At 32.0% G+C, this 25,205-nt stretch overlaps 1 protein-coding gene across 1 annotated transcript in view; it reads right to left on the minus strand.

The window, feature by feature from the left end:
* LOC129921344 (sarcoplasmic calcium-binding protein, alpha chain) overlaps positions 1–24,941 on the minus strand; it is a 63,446-nt gene extending 38,505 nt beyond the window's left edge. The window contains exon 1 of the mRNA XM_056003143.1: positions 24,835–24,941. Coding sequence (XP_055859118.1) covers positions 24,835–24,886 — 52 coding nt within the window. The 5' untranslated portion in view covers positions 24,887–24,941. The remainder of the gene's footprint in view (positions 1–24,834) is intronic.
* Between the last annotated feature and the right edge of the window lie 264 nt (positions 24,942–25,205).

Here is a 25,205-nt window from a genome sequence, read left to right on the forward strand (position 1 = left end):
GCACTAGAACAAAAATCGCGATCATTATTTTCATGGCAGGTTGGTTCAGGTGGTAAGGTGGGCGACTAATGATTTGAAGTCTCCAGTTCGAATCCCGGTCTGGTCGTCGTTTTTTTTTTTTTTTCTTTTCAAAACCCTACAAGTGCAGATTTTAAAACAACAAGGAAAACCCGATTGTTTTAATAAGGTTTTCTTCTTGGATGAAAACCATAAAGAAATCTTATTGTTTTAGTTCTATTTTATGTGGTCTATTTTTCTCTGTGTATGAAGGCAAAGTACTTAAGAAATTATTATAATGTCATGTTTTTGAAAGTTGAAGTCGGTTAATCTGATATTCTTATAACCTGTCAAACAATAGAAAGACAAAATCAGAAATAGACATAGACATCTTTTCAATGGTATTGTCGCTAGCGAGAATTTTCAACGAAGCATATATTTATTTGATGCATATTTTTACTAAACCTCCACTTACGTCAAATTTACAGAACTGCATTTTTGAGCTAGGATCAGCTTAGACGTCTCGGATTTAGTTATTATCTTATTCTTTGTTTTTTAAAGATCTGTTGCCTCAGTTGCAACAACAACAGCTTGGTATCTCTCGGCAGTGGTTAGTGGTACACAATTTTAAAACTTGAGCTCATAAGATTATAAAAATTTTCCAGAGTGCTCCAGGTTTACGATGCTGCAGAGGATGCCGGAAACATTGAGTTGATTTTTTGATACAACTGATAACAAACTGAATGAATACAGTTCCTTGAATAACTAACTTAGTTTATTTTTTTTTTATTTATCAATTATTTATGCCAAATGCCAATGCATTCTTCTTATACTTTTATCTGAATACCTGATAATTCTAAATTTTATCCCCAAAAGAAATACATGTTGTTTCACAACTGCGCACAAAGTCCAAGTGCATAAAGTTTATATCTAACCTTTTTACCCCTCCGCCCGCCGCAGTAAAGAGCATGAATAAATGTATGCCATTGTTTTCTTCCATTGAGCGAACAGGTACAAAATACCTTTCTTTGTATCCACTAACAAAAATGAGCTCACTAAAATTCAAAAATGTTGGCATGTTTTAACATTTACATGTCCCTAAGCTAAGCTAAAGAGAACCTCTCATTAGCGCATTACAGGGGTTTATTATTATGGTCAAAGACTCCAGGGGTCGATGCTTACAGACAAAATACCTCCACTGTTAAATTATTCCAAGCTTATACGGAATATACATATATGTTACTATATTATACCTTGTAAAACACGGAATTTGACATTATAAAACATAAGAGCGTTAACCGAAATTAAACTTCGATATATCATGGTGATGAAAAACAGGGCTGCATTATATTCAATTGCCTCAAGCGCGAAAATGTTCGGGGTTATAAATGTGACATTCTAATTTCATGCATTATCTTTTAGCATTTTATCACTGGTGGCTCTTAATTACTTTTGGTATATCCAGGTTTATTTCAACCAAAATTACTATTGCAAACAAAGAACAAAGTAAAGCCGTTCGACATTTTTATAAAAACTTAAAAAAACTTAAACCGATTTGCGAGAGTGTGGGTAATAGTCTAAGAGCCCACAGCAAATTTTGGGAGTTTGGGTATAACCAAAATGCCAGTATGCAGTTTTATAGCCTTATGCGTTCTAATAACGAATTCAAAAGTCTGGCAGCTTTAAATCGCGGCTTTATATTTTTTTTAGGGGGTTGAAAAATGTGAGTTTTCCAATTCATATTAGTAGGCTAAATTTAAACTATTTCATATTCTTTATACAGCAACTGATGCTTTGTCATTTCCCCTAAGCCTGAAGTCATCGATCTTGGCGATGCGATTAATAGAACTCAAGATGTAAGCTTTTTAAGCGGCTTTGCTTTGGAGACTTTTCTGTTAAATATTTTGTTTGTAATTTTGAATTCAAAACTCTCCAAGAAGAGAGCTGACATAATTAGTTAAAAAAGCTTATATCTTGATTACTATTTGTCGTATCACCGAGATTGAAGTATTGAGACTTAGGGGAAATGACAGAGCATCATTCCTTATTATCAGAATGTGAATTTTTGCTTACTTAGCCTACTCACATCAATTGGAAAACTCGCGTTTTTTAACCCCCCGAAAACCATATAAAGCCGTGATTTAAGGCTGCCAGACGTTCGAATTCGTTATTAGAACGCATAAGGGTATAAAACTGCATACTCATATTTTGGTTATACCTCCACTCCCAAAATTTGCTGTGGGCTCTCGGTCTATAAAAGCAGAAAACATTAATTGAGATATTAAAACGTACGGAAAACGATGGAGAATGCACGCTGCTCCGTCAAAAAATGTTTTAGATAAGATAAGTTTGAAGCTAGCTAAGAATAAATCTAATTATCAACTTGGGGTGCAGAACTAGGATAAACCTGACTGGAGAAGCTTGTTGATTGAGGCTCAAATCCATAATAGATTGTGGTGCTGCGCTGGCGATTCTAAAAGAAGTTTTTTTGTTTTAAAACCGCAACTTTGAAGCCATGAAACTTATGAATAGCAGTCTTTAGTAATATATTGACGCAATCGGTTCATGGTATTTCTTAAAAATGGGTGGTTGTTAATATTTGTCGAAATGGCAGAATTTGTATGTATCAATTACCAAAAAGTTTATTAAGATCGATTATTGGGCTCAGAGTTAAATTTTAAACAACTTAATCAATAAAGGGAAATGGAAAATGCGGATTGGTTGGGTAAACAATTTATTGGTAGGACATTATTGTAAATGAATAGTAAATTTTGTACAATAAGTTTGTTTTTAAGTAATGTCCAGTTTCAAAACAGTTGAGATAATTTCAATTTTGAATCATATTTGAATGTCCAACAGTATATTAACTTTATTAGCCATGAATTATATTTTAAGGAATTCGAAATGAAAAAAGAAATGCAAAACTGGGTCGCACGTTCACGTACTTGCCCTTTTGTCAAAAGTTGCTTAAAATATTAAAGCTTTTTAAAACTCATAAAAGATTATTTTTAAAAAATTAAAAAAAAAAAACTTAAAAATAATACCTATAAAATTTGGTTTAAAAATTAAAAACGTTTTCTTTAAATGCATCACAAAGAATATTTAGAAAAAAAAATTGGAAATCTAGAGCCGCCTTTTTAAAAAGAATTTTTTTTTATAAAAATGTTCACAACTTTTTCAAAAAAAAAAAAAAAAAATGGTATAGCATTAAAAAGAAGATATTAATTGATAAATAAAGACAAGGTTTCAATAAAATTCACTTAGCCGTTTTGAATAGATTTTTCATACAAAATTTCAAACTTTTTTTTTAATCCAAAAATGATTTTAATGAAATTTTTGCTTTATATTAATATTAAAGCCACTAAAACGTTTTTGTTCAAATTTTTTTTATTGAAATTGGTGGTGTCGTTTACAAGAAAACGGTTCTAAGAAAAATACAGTTAATTACGGTTCAAATTTTCCAATTTGTCTCGAGTTCGATTTTTTTTAAGCTGCTGTAAAGTTTACTTTTGACTCACTTAATAGCACGAACAGATATCACAAACTCAACTTTAAGAAAAAGAAAAAATTTGTATTAGATTACACGGTAAAACTTTCAAAACAATTTATTTGTAAGGCCTAGTACGATACTAAAGCTAAACGAAAATTTGTCTAGCTCTCCAAAGTCAAAAAAAACTCTTTTTTAGTATGTAAAATGACCTGGACAATTAAATGCTAGTGATGAATGATTTTAATTTTATCTAAATGATCGGCCATAGGTAAGAATTTCGTTGGCCAAGCTGAAAAAAATTTTCAATTTTGGGTGAATTCCAATATTTACTTGGACGAATTAAGTATCTACTAAAAGTATTTGAATGTTAGCAGGTACTTTTTTTATGCATACGAAATTAAGTAAATACTATGAATATCACCTTTTACTAGAATTTATAGTATTTACTTTCACTTTTACTTTAAGTAAGTACTACATTTTTATTCACCCATTATCTTAGAAGCAAACATGAGCAAACGTTCCTTTGACTTAAAGTCCTTGGAAATATGCACATGGGTTAGACAAATATTTTATTAGTTTTTCATGAGTTCATTGTGAAGAGGATACGGAATATGGATATGGAAAATATTTAAGGTTTTAACGTCACACCCGTAACGCAACTTGATTAGATACTGAAATTAAATCAAGTTTGTATAACATTCGAAATTAATAAGGTGTATGTTATTGTAAAGAACAGCATTAATTTATTCAACTCTTTACTAAAGTTGAATTCTGTAAATGTTGAATAATGGCTGAACTTAGAATGATAGGCGTCACACCCACAATTGTGGAAAGCCCTTACTCAAGTGTTGAAATGTTTCTATTACACTTCAATAAATTCCACGAGGCGCCTTAGTTCTACATATTCATCATAATACGACCCAGCTATATCAACAAAAAAAGTTATTGTTAACAGACAGACAACAGGAGAACAGGACACGTGGATATAAAATACACCGACTGACAAGTAAAATGCCTCGTCATTCATTGGGGAAAAACAACAGAACAAAAACAAAATGCAAGAGTTGTATATTAAATCCATTGTACCTACCTTTGGCATTACAATTATCCTCACAAGTTCATAAAGTTCTAGGGCGGGAAAAAATAACATGCCCCGCCATACCCATCAAAATGAGACAGGTTACATGAATATTTAAACAACATCCTCGACCACAACCAATATACTCGTTGAATCCGGTGGTGCTGCGCTACGTTTTTATTTTCGTTTAGAAGTTTTCAAGATGAAGAAGCAACAAGTTGTGTGGAGCAAGTTTAATGTAGGTATCCCTGAAACTGACAATGCTTGTTGATGCTGATGGGTGAGTTGGTTTGGATAATTTTCCACTTTTGTTGTTACTTGTGACAAAAATACTTTAAAGACCAAGTAATGCAGACATAAAGGATTTATTAAATAGTTCTATCTTAAAACAACCCAGTGACTTTAAGATAAAGTTCTTTATGCTAATTTTAGGTCCTTTCAAAAGCAGCAATGTAAAACCTGTACATGACTCTTGTTTATTTTTTAAAGGACAAAGGTTAAAAAAGTATCAATGTCCCTACATTATTTTCTAACAAATCTTACATATAGTAAAAATTCGGTCTGTCATCGCCAAGAACCTATGGAATTTGATAAGATGTAACTTTTGACAGTTAATTGTTTAGTTTTGGTCCTTTTTATTTTGGGAGGAATGTCTGCTGACAAAAGATGCTGGGATGTTGGTTGATATCAATTTTCTCAACAAAAAATTAATAAACATGAATAAAAACTGAATGAAGATGGTGAATTTGATATAAGTTGTCCAGACATGTAAGTTCATATCCAAATGATAGACATGCATTATATAAGTACTTTATCAGTCCACAAAGTACAACTGAAAAAGGTACATAGCTACTTACAGGAGTTTCTTTTATTATGAATTTCAATAATAAATGAGGTTGTTTTCAGAGAATACTCGTATAAAGAACACGAATAGAGTACCTACTGTATCCATAAGTTTATTGGTACATGAGTTGTTCAAGATTCTGTGAAAGAAGAGTTATTTCTTAGACCAATCAGGAAAGTGGCAGGTTTATTTTTTGTATAATAGGTGTGATATACAATGCACGAATAATAATTTCGGTATGCAATTTTGACGATGGACGTTTTGAATGAAACGCAAAACTAGTTCGTCATTGCAATAATATGTGATGTAAATGTAAACCATTTTGCATTTTGTATAATTTATTGGGAGAAGGTTCATAGTTACGATTTTACCATGGACTCGCATTAAATTCACCAAGTTGACAATAATAACAAAGTCAGCTTTTTGATGTGTTCACCGGCTTTTTAGTTAGCCTATTTATTAGAAGAATTTATTTTTATCTTTCCCTAGAAAAATGAATTAACTCACTTACTGAGGGTGATCAATGACCAAAACCTAAATGCAGAGTTACAAACCATTGTGGATTCGGGCCTCAACCAACAAGCTTTTCAAGCCAGCTCTATCCTCAGCCAGCTGCTTCCAGTTTAACATGCCAAGTTGATTGAGGTTTCTTTCCAATTGCTTGCGCCACTAAGAAGAGGTCTTCCTCTACTGCACCTTCGCCGTCCCTCTGGGTTGTACAGTTCGATGTTGAATCTTCTTCTCCATGGCTAAAATCCATTCGCTTCTTAAGGTTTTTGTTAAAATTTAAGTAAGAAGAATTTAGTACTTTTACATTTCTTTTTTTAAGATCTCAATGGTGCAATAATATTATCTACCCAGTATGTGAACCCTTCCTTTATATAAAAATTCAAATAATCTATAAATTTTAAAGCAAACAATGTGAACTTAGATCCCCGATCTGAAACTGATGTCTCAATTCATGTCGTGTCGCATTCCTATCCCAAAGGAGAAACCTTTTTATTCCAAACATTAAACAAAGGACACATATACATTATACACTTTTCATCTATTCGTTGGGGTAAGGTATTTCCTCCAAGTCCGTTAAAAACAGAATACCTTTCTCACTTGGAACGTTAAACACACTCACTTAACCAATCGTGCATATTATCTCTTCCCTGTTTCTGTCCTTAAATCTTATCTAACAGGAAGCAGGAAGGCTTGCATTAAAATCTCCAATATGTTTCGCAAAATAAAGAGAAAATAAAAAGTGACGACTAAATTGCTGGTAAGAAAAATAAAACGTTTCAAGGTAGACAGAAGGTTTTTCATTCAACTGACGAGCTACAAATTTAAATACACTGATATGGAAGATAGGTATAGTAAAACACAAACGGGATTTTTCAAATTATTGTGTACATAAACTGCAATCTGAATTAAGGGTTAAAACCCGAGACTAGAGTCACAATGGAAAGCTTTCACTTTTAATTAAAATAAATCACTTTGGCAAACAGGCTTCCAGAGAAACAGTTACAATACAACATAGTTAGCGAAAGCTATTCGTCGAGAGTTGGCGTAGATACAACGTGGTGGTTATTTTTAAGGAATTAGTGTTTAGTTTTAAATTACAGTCACTGCTTCACTGCCTGCCAATGGTAGATACTACCCAGATTACCTTCCTTAATTAGTCATTTCAGAAAAAGCTGAATGTGCAAGGTTGCCTTCTGAGTGATTTATGTATTTTTTAAGGTTATGTAGAGCAGAAGTGAATTCACTTTAGTTTTTCTTCTCTTGAGAATCTCATCAACTTGACGACATTTCAATATGCAGGTTTGTATTTGAACTGTGGAAACTTTAAATATTTTCGCTGTTAAATTAAAACTTGGAGAAACTTTGGATTTTAACTTTTTTAAACTTGGAGTTATCGATGAAGTTATCTCTATCAAACGCCTTACCGGGATTCTAGAGATCTAACCGATCAGCGAAATAAATAGGTACAACAGAATCCAAAATTGTTTAAAAAAAAATAATAATATTTCACCATTGAAGGCTAAATTTACTTGTTTAATACTATATTTGTAAGAGATTTCTTGGTTGGATGAGTGTATACAACTTTCCTATTTTGTTCCACGACATGAAGAAAGAATAAATTGCTTCTCTTTGTCACTCGATTTTTTCCTTCTTGGTAATCAATATTATCGTTCCAAATTTCAGGAGATAGATGTAAGAATGAAGAAGCTTTTATATTTAATCTTTCAATGGTTTTTAAGGTTCTTTTTGAAGCAAAGGCTCCTAAAGATACCTCCTTTGACAATAGTAGTCTTTCGTACCAAAAGAGAACTTTCTTCATTCATCATGCCTTCGACGATGGCCCATTTTTCGGTGAAACTTGTTTTATCTGAAAACAAGGCAAGTCCTACGAGCTCGTCCGATAGATACCACAAATGTCGCTCTAAAACTTGCCTTGCAGTTTTACCTATATCTTGATCTATGGCTTGGTAAGCCTTAAGATTCATCCACAATTTCAAATCTCCGTCTGGTGCCTCTGCTGCCAAAGGAGCTTCAATCCAATATTTTACATAAATTAGAGCACCAAAAGTAACAAATCGACTAATTTGGAGTTCTTCTATTTTCGATATATTGAACACTTCTTGAAAAGATTTTTATTATAAAGAAGAAAGTTTATTTAAAAAAAAATATATTTAAGTGATTTTATATAGTAAAATTAAAAATAAAAACTAAAACCATCCATCGAGCGTGATGAATAGATCCCGGAGAACGCCAGTGTATTGTCTATTGTCGATGGTGTTTTATTCAAAACAATCATAGTGAGTTCTATGAGCTCTTTGTAGTCGTCCCGGATTTTTTTTATCTCTTTCTAAGCTTTTGACAAGGCTGTCTAGAGTTTCCTTTGCTAATGGTCCCGTGCAAGAAATTGCATCCAGGCATTCATAGTTTTCCCAAGAATATTTGTCGCAGACATCTCGGAATCTTTTAAAAATCGGAATCTCTGGAGAACTTGATGGGCCAAAACACAATGAAAAAACATTTGATAACATAATTTCAAATATGTGATGACGACAAGCTAGCCATATCACGCCCTATATTTGCTTCTAGTAGAGCACATGTCCCTTTTGTGAGACCGGTTACGTGCTTTATAAATATACCACACCTACTACTATAGTTGATGGTAAACTGTCGTCATTTGCAACATCACATCAGTAACCTTTAAATTTTTTATTTTTCTTTTTGTAATTATGGAACATAATTTTTATCTGCATCTGGACACTAGAGTTATGTAATTCTACTGCTGAAGATAAAGCTATATTCTCGGCTTCCTCCTGTCTTAATTCTTTCAATCTTTTATTTTGTTTTTGTAGGCGTGCTCTATTTTTTTGAAATCTCATTTCACCTAACACGGCACCCAGCATAATTTGGCGTGCGCCTCTTTGGTCAATAAGGAAGTCCCTATCTTCAGCACGTTTCATAAGTTTTAAAGCATTCTCAAGCGAAATATCAAAAAGTTTGTCTAGCCTTTGTACCAGAGAATCCCTTAATTTATTTTTGGTTAAAAGAATCCATTTTTTATGGATTTTTTCAAGGAATCTTTGGCAATGTTGGGGTTTTCTAGTTATGAAATGCAAGATTTGTTCCATACCTCTGTTATTTCGTCGATAGTTAGAAGGGCAGCATTTCTCATACATTTTGTTTCGCTCAACTTTTGATGAAATCTTAATAGGACTTGCCTTATAGTTAGAAGCTGATTAATCCGTGATAAAGGCTCAACATCTCGATGCCCTATTAAAAAAATGGCATATTTTTTCTTGTTATATAGCTCATTTTCACTGATTTATATTATACTTTACTTTTTATTTGAAATAAACAACAACTTAGCAAAAATCACTGGCACACGAATTTAACCAAAAATTAAACTTACATAAGTAACGGTTGTTCATAAAATGTTATAAAAAGAGAAAGGCATATATGCAAAAGCATATTATGTAGGTATAAAAAAATAATATATCATACCCAACTTCACTTGATATATTGCAAAAAAAAAAAACATTTACCGTTCGCGTACACTAAAAGCGAATTATCGCCCGACATCGGGTCGGAACTACTCGGACGATCGTGTGCATACACTGTTTCTGATCTAGAACGTCGCTGCCGGTCTGTAGTCAGACTTTGTGAAACTTGAAGTGCATATAATAATTGTTTTCAATTGAATATTTTGAAGAAATTTATATTTTTGAAAGTTCATACCGCCAATTTTAGGAAAGAAAAGGCTTTTAGCAATATCTATGTATAAATCAACCCGACAACGGACGAAAAATCCAAACAAGTTGGGATTATGCCGTTTGATCGGTTATTATCGTGCGTCAACGTACTACAACGGACGATGTCACTTTCAGTGGTGTACGCACTCTCTTTTCTTTCTATGTGTTTGGTTCTATCGGCCGAGTTCGGCCGACAACGCCCGAGCATAATTCGGCCGATGACGGATTTGGTGTACGCGAGCCGTTAGAGATGTTAGTTTCCTGTCTAGTAAGAAGGGTATCAAGGCAAGGCATAATCTTTAAGCTCGTTGAGCGCCCAGTTGCAATTGAGCTAATAAGCTGAAATTTCACATGCTTAATACAAAAAACATATGCAACAAATATTCAGGTGGGGAACAGCGAAAATATAAAAATTAAAAAAATGGACCACCCTAATATAGACACTCAAAAACTTTTCTTTTCGATCAAAAGGAATTAAACTACCTTAACCAACTTAAATTTTTATTTTATATTAAGCGACAGCGAACAATGAAATGTAAGGAAAATTCTTTTTCTTATTTATTTTTTAAAAGTTTTTCTGATTGTTCATCCAATTTAACAGTACTTTATAAGCCTCTTTAATTTATGAGAGCATGTTCGTTTGACCCAATCGTCCATTTTATTTCATTCACTATAAATGAAGTCACCATTAGATAGGTTTAATGTTACCAATTTGTGATAATTATTTGGAAGTCCAAATAATACCTCTAATTGGCTAAAGCCAAAAGTACGAATCGTGATAGATATGTTTTGATGGTTGATTATACATATTTGGCTAACTCTATAGGATAGCTTGGGTCAGTTGATAGATAAGTTTTAGGAAATTAAAATGAGTTGCAGTATGTCCTGTTTGTTTTCGTTTTGCAAAAACAAATTATTCAGAGTGAGTAGTCGGCTGTTTTTTTATATTTTTATGTTAGTTGGCTGTTTCAATACTATTCATTTTGATAGCAACCATCAATGTATGTTGGCGATTAGATTGTTAAGGATGTGAGTTTTTTTAATTGGTCTGTTTGTTCAAATGAAATCTGTCATGTCTGTAATGTAATTTTTTTTTACTTGTTTTGTTGTCGAATTTTGTGTTTTCTTTTAAGAAGAGATTAAAAACTTAACGTACTTAACTTTGGGGTTGGTAAGGCTATATTGTCTTTTAAAATAGAAGTTTTTAGAGAGTATCTGTCAATATTTGGAGATTAAAACAATTAATTAAAAAGAAAGTAATAAATCTCAGAAATTCCGAGGAATCATTACCAAATATAGATTTTCCTCCAGTCTTTCAAACGTCTCTTTCTTCAAGTCAAAATATCGAGAAAATTCTTCAACTTTTTCAAAACTTTACGAAGTAAGTCATAAAGTCGAGAAACCTGTCGGACGCTCTAATAGAATGATTTTTAATGCATCAAGCACAAAAAAAAAACATCAAATGACACTACAAGAGACAGATTATCTTTAATTGGGAAATCTAAACCGGATATCCATTTCTAATGCAAATCTACCTTCGCGATCAGCAAGAAAAGTAAAGCTGCTCAAAAAAGTACTTGGGCAAAAGCGGATTTATTTTGCCAAGTTCCATCAAATCAAATATGTTGCGACGAAACAAAGATAAATTAATTTGGAATGGATGGAAAATGGCTTGTTCGGCGTCCTAAGAGTCAAGTTTTTGTTAGTTGGATATGAGCTCAATTTTCTTAATTGACGATATTATGATAAGAGTAAGAGATATTATGCTACGGTGGGTCGAAGAAAATATGCCTTTAAAATTGCGTTTCCAGCACGACAATGACCCAAAACATTCGGCGGAACTAACTAATTTTTGGTTTGTGCGTAGTAAAGTCGATGTTGCCGGACTTGAAACCTATCGAAAATAGTCCAAAAAGTCTTTTGTCCGACACGCAAGAAAAATGTAACTTAAGTGGATTCAATGTCCAAAAGGATAAACTAAATTTTGAAAAAAACAAATATACTAATAGTAAACAACATCAGAAATTTTTAATGAATTAACTTCATGAATAAATGTACTTATAAAAGTACATACCTGTTCGTTTTCATTTAATTGAATGACATTATAGGCTAGTTTAAGATAAAAAAAAAGTTTTTCTTTCATTTAAAACTACATATAAATATAATATATTAAAGATACAAAATTTAACCCTTTTCATACGTTATCCACCTTTCTGTTTTCCTTATTTGTACCTACCTATATTTAAATATTATGGCATTTGACAGAAGTTTGTAAAAGGGACAAATCATCAAAGTCACTAATGAATAAATGTGTATTTCAAATGTAAAGGGTTGTCAACTTAATATAATAAAAAGGTAAGCAAGGCATTCTCCTTTCAACTTTTTTTTACCTTTTCTCTTAAATAAAAGTTGCTACGAATTTCTTCATAGTTTTACACGTTTTGTTTTTTTCTTATAGATTTGCCCTTTATTTTAAATAACTTTTGTCAGTATATATTTTCAAAGTTTCCAAGATAAAAATCGAAACTTAAAAAAATATATATCCTAGGTCTTAGAAGTTAGATGGAGCAAGGAGCACGGGCAAACAATATCAGCCAGATGTTGAGTTTTTAGTTTTCTTTCTGTTATCCTTTTAAATCAGTAAGCACATCTTCTTTTTTTTTTTACTATAGGTAGGTAATAAGCCGCAAAACCACGCCATCAGACACGAATTCTATCAACAAATCCCATACCGCCCACTACCCCATTCCATCCACAACTCTTATGCTTCGTTACACAATAAACCATTTGTATACCTGGATATCTAACATTACGTGAGTTAGGTACAACATGCCTTTATATGCGAACTTGTGCAAGGAATTCCTATCACAAAAATCATGTTCCATCAAATCACTTGCATTTATTTTTTTTGTTACTTTCGTATCGAAGATCCATATCGTATCTATATACAACACATTTATCTGACTGACAAACGGTGATGGATACTGTCAAATAAAATATCTTCACAAATCAGGTCGATTATTTCTTTTATATTTCGCTGGGTGCTCTGTTTTTCCTTCAAGATACTTATGTATTTTTTTTGTATCTGTGAACTGAAGAATGAAATAACTTTTTTCTTTTTTGTTTTTTTCGTTGAAATACCTATAGCTATCTACCATCTACCTATAATATTGTAAAAAAAAAAATCTATGAAAAAATAAAACCCTTAATTACCTGAAATACATTTTTAACCCCTGGCGGCGGTCAATTAATTTTATTTTTATATTATTTACAATATTAAAGGTAGATGTTTGACCTTCAATTAAAAATGTTTCCTTGTTTTTTAGAAAAAAAAAACAAAATTATTTTCGCTTTGGCAATATTCTTTTTAAAGTAGGTGTACCTATAACTTCCACCCTGGATTGTAGTTTTTAAGCATTGTATATAGAATTAATAGTATAATCATGGTGGTTTTTTAAGATCCTGACCCTGAGTTACCACTCTACTAGGTGGCATTGGCGACGCTTTTCTTATGAATTAAATTATTTTGTAGGACTATTCTGGGTCACTGATAGATGGCCACGGCTTTCTTCATGAGATTTTACATTCTACAAGTGGCTGATGAATCGTACTACAGGCTACTACTACAAAAGAAATGTTATATCTTTTTGCAGAATTTTTGTTTTGATTTATTTTAGGACCAAAGCTAATGGTACTTGCCATGTGAACAAAATGGAAAAATGATATGTGTAGTTAGGCAAATCATGTCCTAATTTTTAAATAAAAAAATATTTGAAACTGTTATAAACTACTGTATCTGCCATAGAACGGTTTCAACGAAAATTTTGTACGCAAACGTGATAGTATCTAAACCTAATTTTAAAATTAAGAAAACTTTTCAAAAATGTTTACTAACATCTTCACAGGACTCTATAAATAAAATTTCTTAACCTCTTAAAGTCTCTTAACAATCATTGAATCAGCTTGTCTTTTTTTTTATTTTAAAATATCTTAAAACCCAATAATAGAAGTCTTGAATAAGGTCGTCATTTTTGTCCAAATAAATAAATAATACGAAATTTTTTCGATATTCATCACCAAAAAATAGATAATTTCAAAAAACAAATGGCATGTCCTAAATTTTTGACTTTTTTTTATCGATATCTCGTAAACGGTTCATGATACGCAAACAATGTGTATTCATGAGTTGTAGAACATGGTAAAAGCTTGTTGTAAAATTTCGTATCTCGACGGTTAGCCGAGTTATTGTAAAATCATAGGAAACCTTGGTCGAAAACATCCCTTACAACATATCCAAAATTTAGCTCTCTCGGTCATTTTGGATTTCCAAATGTATATAATGACTGGACTATATGCCGACTGGGTGTCGGTCGGCGTGAAAGTTAACTGCTTCTTCGTTGTCCATTGAAATTATGTGCTCATCCGGTATATCCAAAGCGCAAAGGTACCTAGGTTCGGGATGTCGTTGTTGGGCTGTCATTCTTCTCATCAGCTGATTGGGGTGATTAGTGATTGGCAATCGGCGAAGATACTTGTCCAGTGGTATGATTTTTGCTTCCTCCTAGAGTCGCTTGTTGCTATAGTATTTCTGCCGCTGTCGGTCGGTCGAAGATAAGTCCGGTGCACATCCTGAGTAATTTTCTCTCGAACATTTGTAGTTCCTTCATGGCTGTCTTGGAGATGGTGTACCATACCGGAAAGCTGTAGGCAATGACTGGTAGCAGAAGCTGCTTCTAGATCAAAACTTTCGTTAGTTGACTTAATCCTTCTTTTCACCAGAGGGTGAAAGCGATGGAAGGCAAAGTTGTCTTTTTTGAGCAGTGATTGTTGAATCTGAGGAGCTCGTTAAAGTTGATTCCTAAGTACTTGGCTTTGCGTTTGGCTGGAAATCTAGTTCCAACTGGCAGTGTCAATGTGATGCATGATGCTTCTACAGCTTCCAGCCGATCGACTGCCTCGTCCTCTTGATCGTCTAACGCCGACTACTCTGATTGCGCATTTGTTACTGAAAAGGTACCGTTTCCTAAATTTAGAAAAGTTCTTTGTTTATATGTTAATTGTGTATTTCAGAAAACAATGATCTCGTCTAACTCTTTTTACGGAAAAAGATTTTGTGCTGTTCCTGGTGAGGATGAAATTCTCGAATCGGAGTATTAGCAGGATGTTGAGATGGTCTCTAAAGAACATCTGGTATCTGGACCCTGAAACCGATGAAAGTGAGTATGATTCGGATGATGAAAAACCATTGTCCACTCTGAGATAAAAAGGAGAAGTAGGAGCAAGTCTCGTGCATCATTCGTGGATATCGATTATCCTCCCAGATGAAATGTCCTACCAAGAAATCCCAGCTGACTTTTGTTCCTTTCTTTCACGGAAGAACTGATTGACATGTTGAGGAATCCAATAGAAAAGCATTGCAAGATAATATAAATAAACCAGCCAACATTACTCGAAGTAAAATAGAACTTATTGTCGGTATATATGCTTATTTCATCCCTCATCACCAGCGTTGCCAACCTATTCACTCAAAATTATGCCTCACTTGAAAAAAAATTATGCCTTTTCAAATAAATTATGCCTCAATTTAGATTTCTTAAAAATTTTCTTAGAATTTAGAATTAAGCGACCAGTTTTTTTTCACCAATAAGAAATAATAGCATATTTGCAAGCGTTTTAGAACTTTTAATAGCAACAAAATCGCTTTTTCCATATTCTTTTCTAGTAAAATTGATAAGTGTGCGCAAAATTCTTCGAAAAATTAAACACTACCAAGAGTTAAATGGTAAAAACGAATTCTGTAAATAAAATTTCCAACAACTTGTATTTAAAATATATATGTTATATATTAATTTTAAGTTTTTTTTTTATCAAAATATTCAAAAAATTATAAGAAATTTTTAAAACTCAAATCAAGAGTGGAATGAAAAAATTATGCCTTTTTGTCAAAAAATAAGTCTCAATGGCTAAGCTAATAAAATTATGCCTAAAAGGCATAATTATGCCTCAGTTGGCATCGCTGCTCATCACGTTACCTTCTACTAGACACTATTGGAACTCTCAATTAGGACAGCCTTTTGTGTATGGGACCATGGCATGTATGCGGTGGTGGTGGGAAGAAATAAAACGATGTCTCCATTTCGTTGATAACGATAAATTTGTGAGACAAGCTTTTCAAAAATCGACCACTCCTAAATAGTATTAGGGAATGACTTCTCCTCATACTAAAAAACATGAAGAACACCCTGCAGTTGTGGACGAACAAATAATCCCTACTAAGTGTCGACATCACCTAAAGCAGTATAACATTAAAAAATCTCATAAGTGGGGTTACAAAAACCTTGTTTTAAGTGCTATGATTTGGACATATTCTCAGGAGAGCAGAGCAACGTTATTCAGGACGATTTTCTAGATTTAGGTGTTAGTGGAAATCTTGTTTCCAGGTTGGTATCGACGCCGACGGACGGTGCCAAGACATATGAACCATAAAGTTTACTTTGACAAAACGACAACTGGTGCAAAAGCCCGAAACTATGCAAGTGTAATAAGTGTCTGAAAAGATGGCGTTCGTCTTAAAATTCAGGCACTCGAAAAAGAAAAAAGGACAGATTCAAATCCTGGAACCTGGAAACAAATTTGCTTTTTTTATGGAAGAAAATAGATTTTAGAGACGTTGAAAAACGTTTATCGCCAGTGATAAAGTTATGATGATTTTAAAATCTTTCAGATAGAAGAAGTGGAAGGTTGGACAAATGGGTTGTATGGCCATCTTCCTGTTGTTGCACCACCATGACTATCACCACCACAACTACACAATCTCAGCTCAAAAGGGAGGAACCGTCACTTTTCTGCCATTCTACAAATTCAATTGGTAAACAATCTTGTTAACAGTTCCATTTGTGAATTTCATCTCGATTCGTTTGTAAATTTTGTAAAATTAAATTAATTGTTAAATTTATAAACTAAATAAGTATATTTGTCGTGAAATAGGAACAATTTTAGGAAGATTTGTAGTGAAAACTAAAAAATATATGTATGTCTCGAGCAAAACGCACCACTGTGAAACATCTGTACTTATCTCGAGCTTTATACGAGTTTTTTTCTATGTTAATACACTTTTTGGATATTTTGACTGGACTAGCAGCTAAGATTATATTCTGTTACTTTTTTAATATTAATTAACCTTTAGAGAAAAATATAACTTTCAGCTCTAAATTTTGTGCAACCTTTTTTTATAACAAGTTTTATTTTTTACTTTGCCTCAAGAAATTATAATTTTCAAATTTAAATCATTCTTCCTAATTTGGATAGACATGCCTTATCTGGAACATTTTGCATTTTCAACTTTCAATGAAATCAAAAATTTATTGATGTTTGGGCTTAAATGATCCGTTTTATAGATGCAATTAATTAAATAAAAAAATTAATTCATATTTTACCCAACGTTTCGCTAGTAATTTCCAGCTTCTTCAGGGGTTAATATTTATTATTTTTTTTAATGAATTTTGAGATTTACATTATTTTAAATAAATTAACATTTAATAAACAACACATTAATAATTTAACATTCATTGGACAACAAAACTTAAGCCTAATATCACTTCTTATCACAGATCAATTGTTGTTACTTAAACAATTCGATAAAAATAAAACCACAAATATAAAACAAAAGCACAGATATAACTTCAATGAATGCATTGAGCTCGTATGCGAATTCTTTAATATTCAAATATTTTGACTATGAATGTTGAATCAATGAATTCTTGTACACTGTACACTACTACAATCCCCAGGGCTGTTTAGCTTTCGTTTATTAAATTATTTGTTTGGCTTCTTCATTCTACCACATCTCAGTGAGATAGTGATAGATGTTCAATTAAACCTTTAACTTTTCAACACGAAACCAATATACTTTTAACAAGGGAAAAATTGGATTCACCATCATGATGGACATCATAGTTCTCCGAAGTAAAAAAAAAAAAAGTTTGCAACATCAACAGGGAATTAAAAGTTCAATTTCAATTAAAACAAAAACTAATGGTTTTATAAATATGTGCAAAGCATCTAAAGCATAAAGTTTGCCAAAGCAAATAATTGTATATATTTTGTTTGGAGCAAAGATACACAAACTGAAAAGTATGTTGAACGATATGGTATGACAGATAAATGTACCAACGGTATACTGGTATAGATTGCTGTTTTATTTTAAATTTAATTTTCGATCGGAAATGTACGTATGTAGCAGGTCTATTTGTTTTTTAGTTTGTTTAGATATCAATGGTGTAAGTTGAGAAAGAAATACGACCAAAACAATCTGCAAAACATTAATTCAGTTTATATTCGGTTCAACTAATAGCTGTTTGTATTTATTTTGTTTTCTACATAGTACAAACAAAAATTGTTAAAAAAGAAATGTTTGGTCAGAAGCAAATTTATTGCCTTACCTACTCATACTCAGATACAGATCAGATTAAAGAATTTGATTTCAAATTCCTGGAAAATGGGTATAATTCCGCTTTTTCTAGTCTATATTTACCTGTAGAACTTCGTTTTCTAGGGTCCCACTGCCCCAATCTTTCACGGATCTCTTCATTCGCGGCGGAGTTTACAGTCAAGATGTATTCTTGTAGGGGCTTAAACGTTCTACAAAAAATTCTCTGGCATCAAATTGATTGCTTTAACCGTTTAGAAGATATTCGTATCCAAATCGCAATGCATATGGGTCATAAGAAAACTATTGAAATCAGTGGGCAGATTTTTTATTAATATAAAGAGCTCATATTTGGTGTGTATATTCCAGAGGTGACTAGCAATCGGTTTTTCGGAGTACAAAATTGAAAAAAACGAATTTCGATTTTTTTGACCCACCCTACTACTGCTCTTCCTTTGCTAAGGGTCTCTGGTTTTTGCAATGTCAAAAATGGATTTCTTTTTATAAATGCTCTTATCCATGTTTTGCCTGTTCGTTCATTTTTGAAAGCTGTTTTTTTGTTAGTGTTCTTTATAATTTTTTGAACCTTATTCAAATTTGCATAGGTCGGCGCACCATTTATTTTTCTGGACCTATCTTTGCTCTTTTTTCTCCGATCAATATTTTCCCTCTTAATCAATCTCGTAAAGTTGATTGACATAGCTCATACCATACTTGTCTGCAGCTTCCCTGATGCTGAGTTTTTTATCCTTATGTTTCGAAAAGACGATTGTTACAAACGTCGACTTTTATAAAGTTAACTTTGAAATTTTTGGCTCGTAGCAGGTTGACAGTGAGTGGCAAATTTAACGAATGCAAAAGCTACAAAAAAGAACTGAAATACCTTTTCAGAAGTACTTAATTAACTCCAAAAAGACACCCAAAAACAACGTACTGGACAAAAAGTCACCATGGGCAGTTATAAGTTCAAGGTAGAAAAGGACTCCGTCTACCTAGACTCCGCTATAAATACAAACAAAGAGACCAGCGCTAAAATCAAAGGAATGATTACTTTTGCCAAGAAGGCAATTTGCCAGCAAATTTTCCCCAAAATTACACGGGATGAGAATTCTACCAACTCAATGTGGTTTCAAGAAGATAAGGCAAATTCACTATGCCTATTATCTATGAATTGGAACAGAAAAACGAAACCATGAAGAAACAAAATTGTATTTCAAATTTGGCGGGCTTTTCACCATTTTTAATTTTTTAAATATCTCGAAGTAACGGATCACAAAAATTTCATTATTTCCTCCACATTTTTCTTTGATACCTCTTAATTAAATAAAAGGTACAAATACAAAATAGAAACAAAATGGTGTTTTTTTTAATTACAAAATAAGTTTTATTTTTTTTAGGGAGTTCGCAAATTTGCATGTGTTCTTATCATGCTAATTTCATTGAAGGTGTGTCGTACCTACTCTTTATAAATTTGTGCCGTCAACATTAGCTAAACAATTTTTGTGTAAGACTACCAACAAAGATTGTTGGTTTCTTAATTTCGATAAATGTGATCAAAAACCCATTAAACGACTTAAAGAAACAATTGGTGGAGTAGCACTTAATAATCCCGTGACATGAACTTTTTTACGTAAAAGTGAAGTTTTCAAAATGAATCGAATACAGTTTAAAGAATCTGGAACATCGCAAAGCTTACTTCTTAACAGAAAAGAGTTATCACCACTATTTTCGAGACATAGATACTTTCAACAAATACGATCGACCTAGAGTTTCAAATCAGTTTTATAGGGAAGGTATGCAACAAATTGATTTTGCGTTACATTTCGTCTTTGAAGTAAAAGTTGAAGTGCAGATGCTCACTGAAATCAAAAACAGCAAATCTTGTTTGCTTTACGATAACCAAACATCGTGTCCAACAACCTAAAGCATACAAAGGAAAATTTATTCCGTATTTGTATATAGGTACTGCTGACAGGAACATGACTGTCAAAATCGGTAAAAGTTTTGAAAATATGGTATGGAGCGACTACCGACGACGGGTCTGCATCTCAATTCAAAAATAAGTTTAAAGCTTCAATAATTCCAGTATTTGAAAATAAATTCGTTAAAAGAATATATTGAAATTATTTTGCAACTTCTCACGGGGAGGGATGTGTCGATAGCATTGGCGCAACTGCCAAGCCAATATGATCTTCAGAAGGCATTTTTTATGTCGTAAGTACTTGAGACATTTCTGAAATACTTAGGTATTTGAAGTGAATCCAAAATTGGGATCAAGAAAGTTGTTGACGATGATTTTAACTATATAAACTCTATTCTGAACACATCCGCACTTTACAGTTTTAAAGTTAGCATCAATAATGGCTCACTACTGAAAAGTACCAAGATCGCACCTCGCATGCGTAACTTAACAGTCTTTTCAGGAAACGTAACAGTCAGAACATTTTTTTATCCATGGAATATAAAAAATACTGTATTTAGTGTACCTAATTAATATTTCATTATGCGTGTTTTTTTGGCAAAGCTATCCGCAGTAGGATTTCCCAAATATCAACATTGATGAAAAATGTATATGCAACAACCAAGAGAAAGGAAAACATAAACTTATACACTTCGTCAAAATTCTATCCGCAGCTTGGTTTACCTTGTATTCCTATTGGCAGCTGCGTGTTGTTTTTGTAGTGCATGTAAGCGCCAACTGCGGATACGGATATAGCAATGCCATAAAAACACACCTATTTTCTACACAGAGAAAAAATAAGGCAGGGATGACTATGCTTCAGGTATATTTAACTTTATTTCTGGTATATTCAACTTTATTCTGATTAAATATACTAGAAGTAAAGTTATCCCTGGCGTTATGTTTTCTCCGTGTACATCCTTTATTAATTTCAGAGACCGGGTACATCATGTTTAAAATATTACCCTAAAAGAACAGGCTTACCCATGATGTAAAGCAGCCCCAAAATCTACTTCCAAATCCATGTAACAGTCTATTACAGGGATGGCGAACCAATGGCACGCGTGCCATTGGTGACACGCCATAAAATATTTCCGGCACGCCACCAATGAAGTAATCGAATTGCCATTTGAGCGACATTCAACGATTTCTCCTGTAAAATTTTTCTTGAGATTTTGTAAAACTGTAAAAATCTCTTTACATGAAAAACCAGACGGAATAAAATTAACAGTTTTTATCGGTAGGTAATTAGGTTTTCACAAATTAAAGAATTATCGGAAATGCTAGGTCTATTATGGATCCTGATACGACATCCTTTGATAAACTTAACATGTCTACATTTTACTGGTTGGAAATTAAAGAAATTGAAATGTAGCTGAACGAATTTCAAGCTTGTCCGATATCGAGTCAAAAATTAGTCGAAACGAGGAAAGAGTTGGAATCAATCGAACTAGAGAGGGTGGAGGGCAATACGACGAACAATTCCAAATCAATGGAAACATGAAATTGGAAAAGTTGGAGATCTTGACAATAGGGGTATTCACGATCCGATGCAACTGGTCTTGTATCATTGCAAAAGTGCAAAAGTGTAAAATCTTGCAACACTACAACAACAAAATATATGGATTGAAATTTTACAATGGTCTTGACTTTTGCTATACCCTAACCCTATTGCAAAATAAAAATACAATGGTGTAAAATTTTTTTGACAGATGGCAGCTCGCCGTCGCGTGTCGCCCATGATGAACAGTTTATCTTTTTTATTCTTATTCTTTTTTATTTTGTTTCTTTTGATGTAATTTGTGAAAATAAATTAACCTGAACACAACAAAGAATGAAATTATAAAAAAACTGAAAAAAAAGAAGAAGCATCGGTGGAAAGACAACTCCGTAAAAGCTCCGTGAAGCTGATATAATTCATATCATGGATTCCATTCAATATTTACTATAGATAAGAAGAGGTGCGTTCAGGATCTATTGTAAAAAAATAAAATTTTACACTTTTACTAGACCTGTTGCACCAGATCGTGAATACCCCTAATATTTTCACCTACTTACGCCTGTGAGTCATAATTTGTCCAAATGAATAACATTAAAGATTCGCTTAGAAGCAGATTGTTAGATGATTCCAAATTTATCTTTTAGTTCAGCCTGCATTTTGCTTAAAGTGACGAAACGTAGCCCTGATATAAACTACTTGGCATTGAGTTCACAACAAGAGAAGTCATACTACAATCTTTCTTTCACTTTTTATTTTTTGTTTCTTTGTTTTATTTTGTTGAGGTACATCTAAAAATTGAAAAGTGAAAAATTTCAAGTTCATTTTGTTCAAACTTAGTTTTTCCGAACGTAAAATTTGAAACAATGATGCAGAAAGCTTATTTTTTTGTTCCAAAAACAATTTTTGTAGTTTTTTTTTTTCAAAAACAAATAGCGATATAAGGAAATAATAATTTTGTAAATCTCCCAAAAAAGTGGCCTTTTAGTTATACCTTTAATCTGAATTTTTTTTTATTAAAACGAACTACACGAATAAATCTGTTATTTTCAATATAGATGTGCTTACAAATAAAACGCTGCGTAGTTTAAAATTAATTATATTTTTGTTTCTAGTGGTCACAAAAAAAAACTAGATCAAAACTGTATGGCACGCCAAAGGCACCACAAATAAATATTTTTTTTAAATGGCACGAAGCTTTAAAAAGGTTTGCATCCCTGGTCTATTAGAAACAATTTTATTTTTTGAATGATAGGCCTCATAGATTTTTTCATTAATATGAAACGTTAGTTAACAATCATATTTTGAAAAAGTTTACAGTTTCATACATTTTCAGATAAATTTGTATTGAAAGATGCGTTTGAATGTAACGTAACAGTATGCGTTTTAACCCATATCACATTTTTTTCGCTGGCTCGCAGGTTTCCAGAATCCAACCCTTACCATCTGATTCTTATCAAACTTGGCCAACAAATTTGAATGGTTTAAGACAATCCATTCAACCAATATAATTGAATTGATTCCTATTTAAATTTTTCTATAGTCTTTAGTATTATTTTGTTCAGATACTGCATAGTGCATATGCATTAGCGTCAGCGTGCCGTGCAGAGTATTTAAACTCCATAAATTAAAAAAATCATTAAAGAAATTAATTATTATTATTAATTATTAAATTAATAATAAAACTGAATTATCTTCTAAATAAAGTATAAAGTATTGAATATGATCTATAAAAAAAGGAATTTGAGTTTTTTAATACAGCGTTAGTAATCCACCACCCTAAATAATTTTAGTCCAAAAATATATCTTACATTTTGAACATTTTACATGTTGAAAACTTTTCACAAATAAAAGCATGTATAGATCATATTATAACTTTTATAAATATGTACAGTAAAACCCGGATAAGTGCCTCTCGCAGAACAAAAATTTTAAGTTTCTTTTTCATATGCAACTCATCTCTTAAGTACCTTTCGCTTAACTACTTTCCCCGCTTAATTACCTGCTATTTCAAATACTTATAATTGAATTTACTTGCAGAAATTTCTTTTAAGTTCACATTTGAAACAAGTTTCAACTATAAGAAAAACTTCGTTTGCTATAGCGCTTTAAAATTCAAAAAATTTACTTAAGGTAGAAACTAACTTGTTAGCTATTTTAAACTTTCAAAGTAAATATTTTTTGTGAAGATTATTTTTTTAGTTATCAAACATGTTATTTTGTATTATTGAATAGAGAGATAAGTGCCTATGCCTATGAGCACTTAAGCGGGTTCTTGTAAGTACCTAACTCGCTTTAGTGCCTATCAGAACGGGACATTTAAGGTGAGGTATTTATCCGGGTTTTACTTAAATATAAAATTCAAATTAAATATAAAATTCAAATTACTTGTGTAAGATTTTTACAAAAGATATTGAGATCTTGTTGCGTATTATTCTATCTAATACTACTTGAAAATTTTAAGTTAAAGCTAATTTTTGTATCAAAAGAAATGTTGGTAAAGATTTATATTTTATAAACTCACTTATGTTATGTACATCAAGTGCCAATCATAACCTTATACAAAATTTCTAAAGGGAAAAGTTTTCTTTTTAAATTTACAAAAAAATGAAAATTATGTTTCTGGCCCCCTATTGTTACAAAATTTCCAATTATACTTGAAAAAAATTTAATTTTTAAATTCCCCCAACTTTGAAAATTGTTTTTAAATTTCCTTAGTCAAAAAACTTTTATCCTAATCTGTCACAAACAAGCACTGCATTGTTATTGTAATACAAAAAAAAATATAGAATAAAATATGTCAAAGAATTCACCTTATTTTTGTGTTGCGTGTTCGATAATATGTATGAAGGTAGAAATATGCATACATATACAATAAATTTATAGGAACTCATATATGTATGCAAACAAAAAAATTACAAATTCACAAACTTATTTGACTTTAAAAGTCTAAAAGGCCATAAGCGGAACCCTGCCAGAGTCAGCAAAAAATTATTATTGTTGAATTGTGTTGAAAAAGAATTTCGCAAATGTTTGGTGCTCCGTAGCATAAATATTTTATTTATATATTTTTGTATGCATCAGAGCCAGTTAAATTCAAATTTCAATTAAGGCTTGTAAATAATTCTCTTCAATTGTACGTTTTTTTATATATAAATACATATAGTTTTAATTCAAATTTAATTGAACGAAAATATTCCGTTTTAATATTATTAAAAAAAAAAATTGCTAAAAGTCTTTTAATAGTTTTTATCAGGTCTCAATTACATTTAATTTGACTTACCATACATGTATCGAACAACAAAGTCAACACGATTTTCCCAAGTGTAAGCCATTTTTAGTTTTTATTTTTAATTTTATTCTATAAAATCACTTAAATATATTTTTTTTAAATAAACTTTTTTATATTAATAAAACTGTAAATTTTTCTTTTTCACTATAGTAACACTGTATTCACTTCGGAATTTTGTTCTTTAAAATGCATAAGAGTTTAAATTACAGATAATTTTAATACAAAATATTAAAGAGCATTCGACGGTTAACGGACGACACCAGTTTGAAAACTGAAACTATACTAAGGACAAAAATGGTATCTGGGCCGCAAACTACCTGAGGATTCATACACTACTGGCAAACTGAATTCTAGACGATAAA

This window comes from Episyrphus balteatus, chromosome 1 (genome assembly GCF_945859705.1).
Source record: "Episyrphus balteatus chromosome 1, idEpiBalt1.1, whole genome shotgun sequence".
In the NCBI taxonomy this organism is placed as follows: domain Eukaryota; kingdom Metazoa; phylum Arthropoda; class Insecta; order Diptera; family Syrphidae; genus Episyrphus; species Episyrphus balteatus.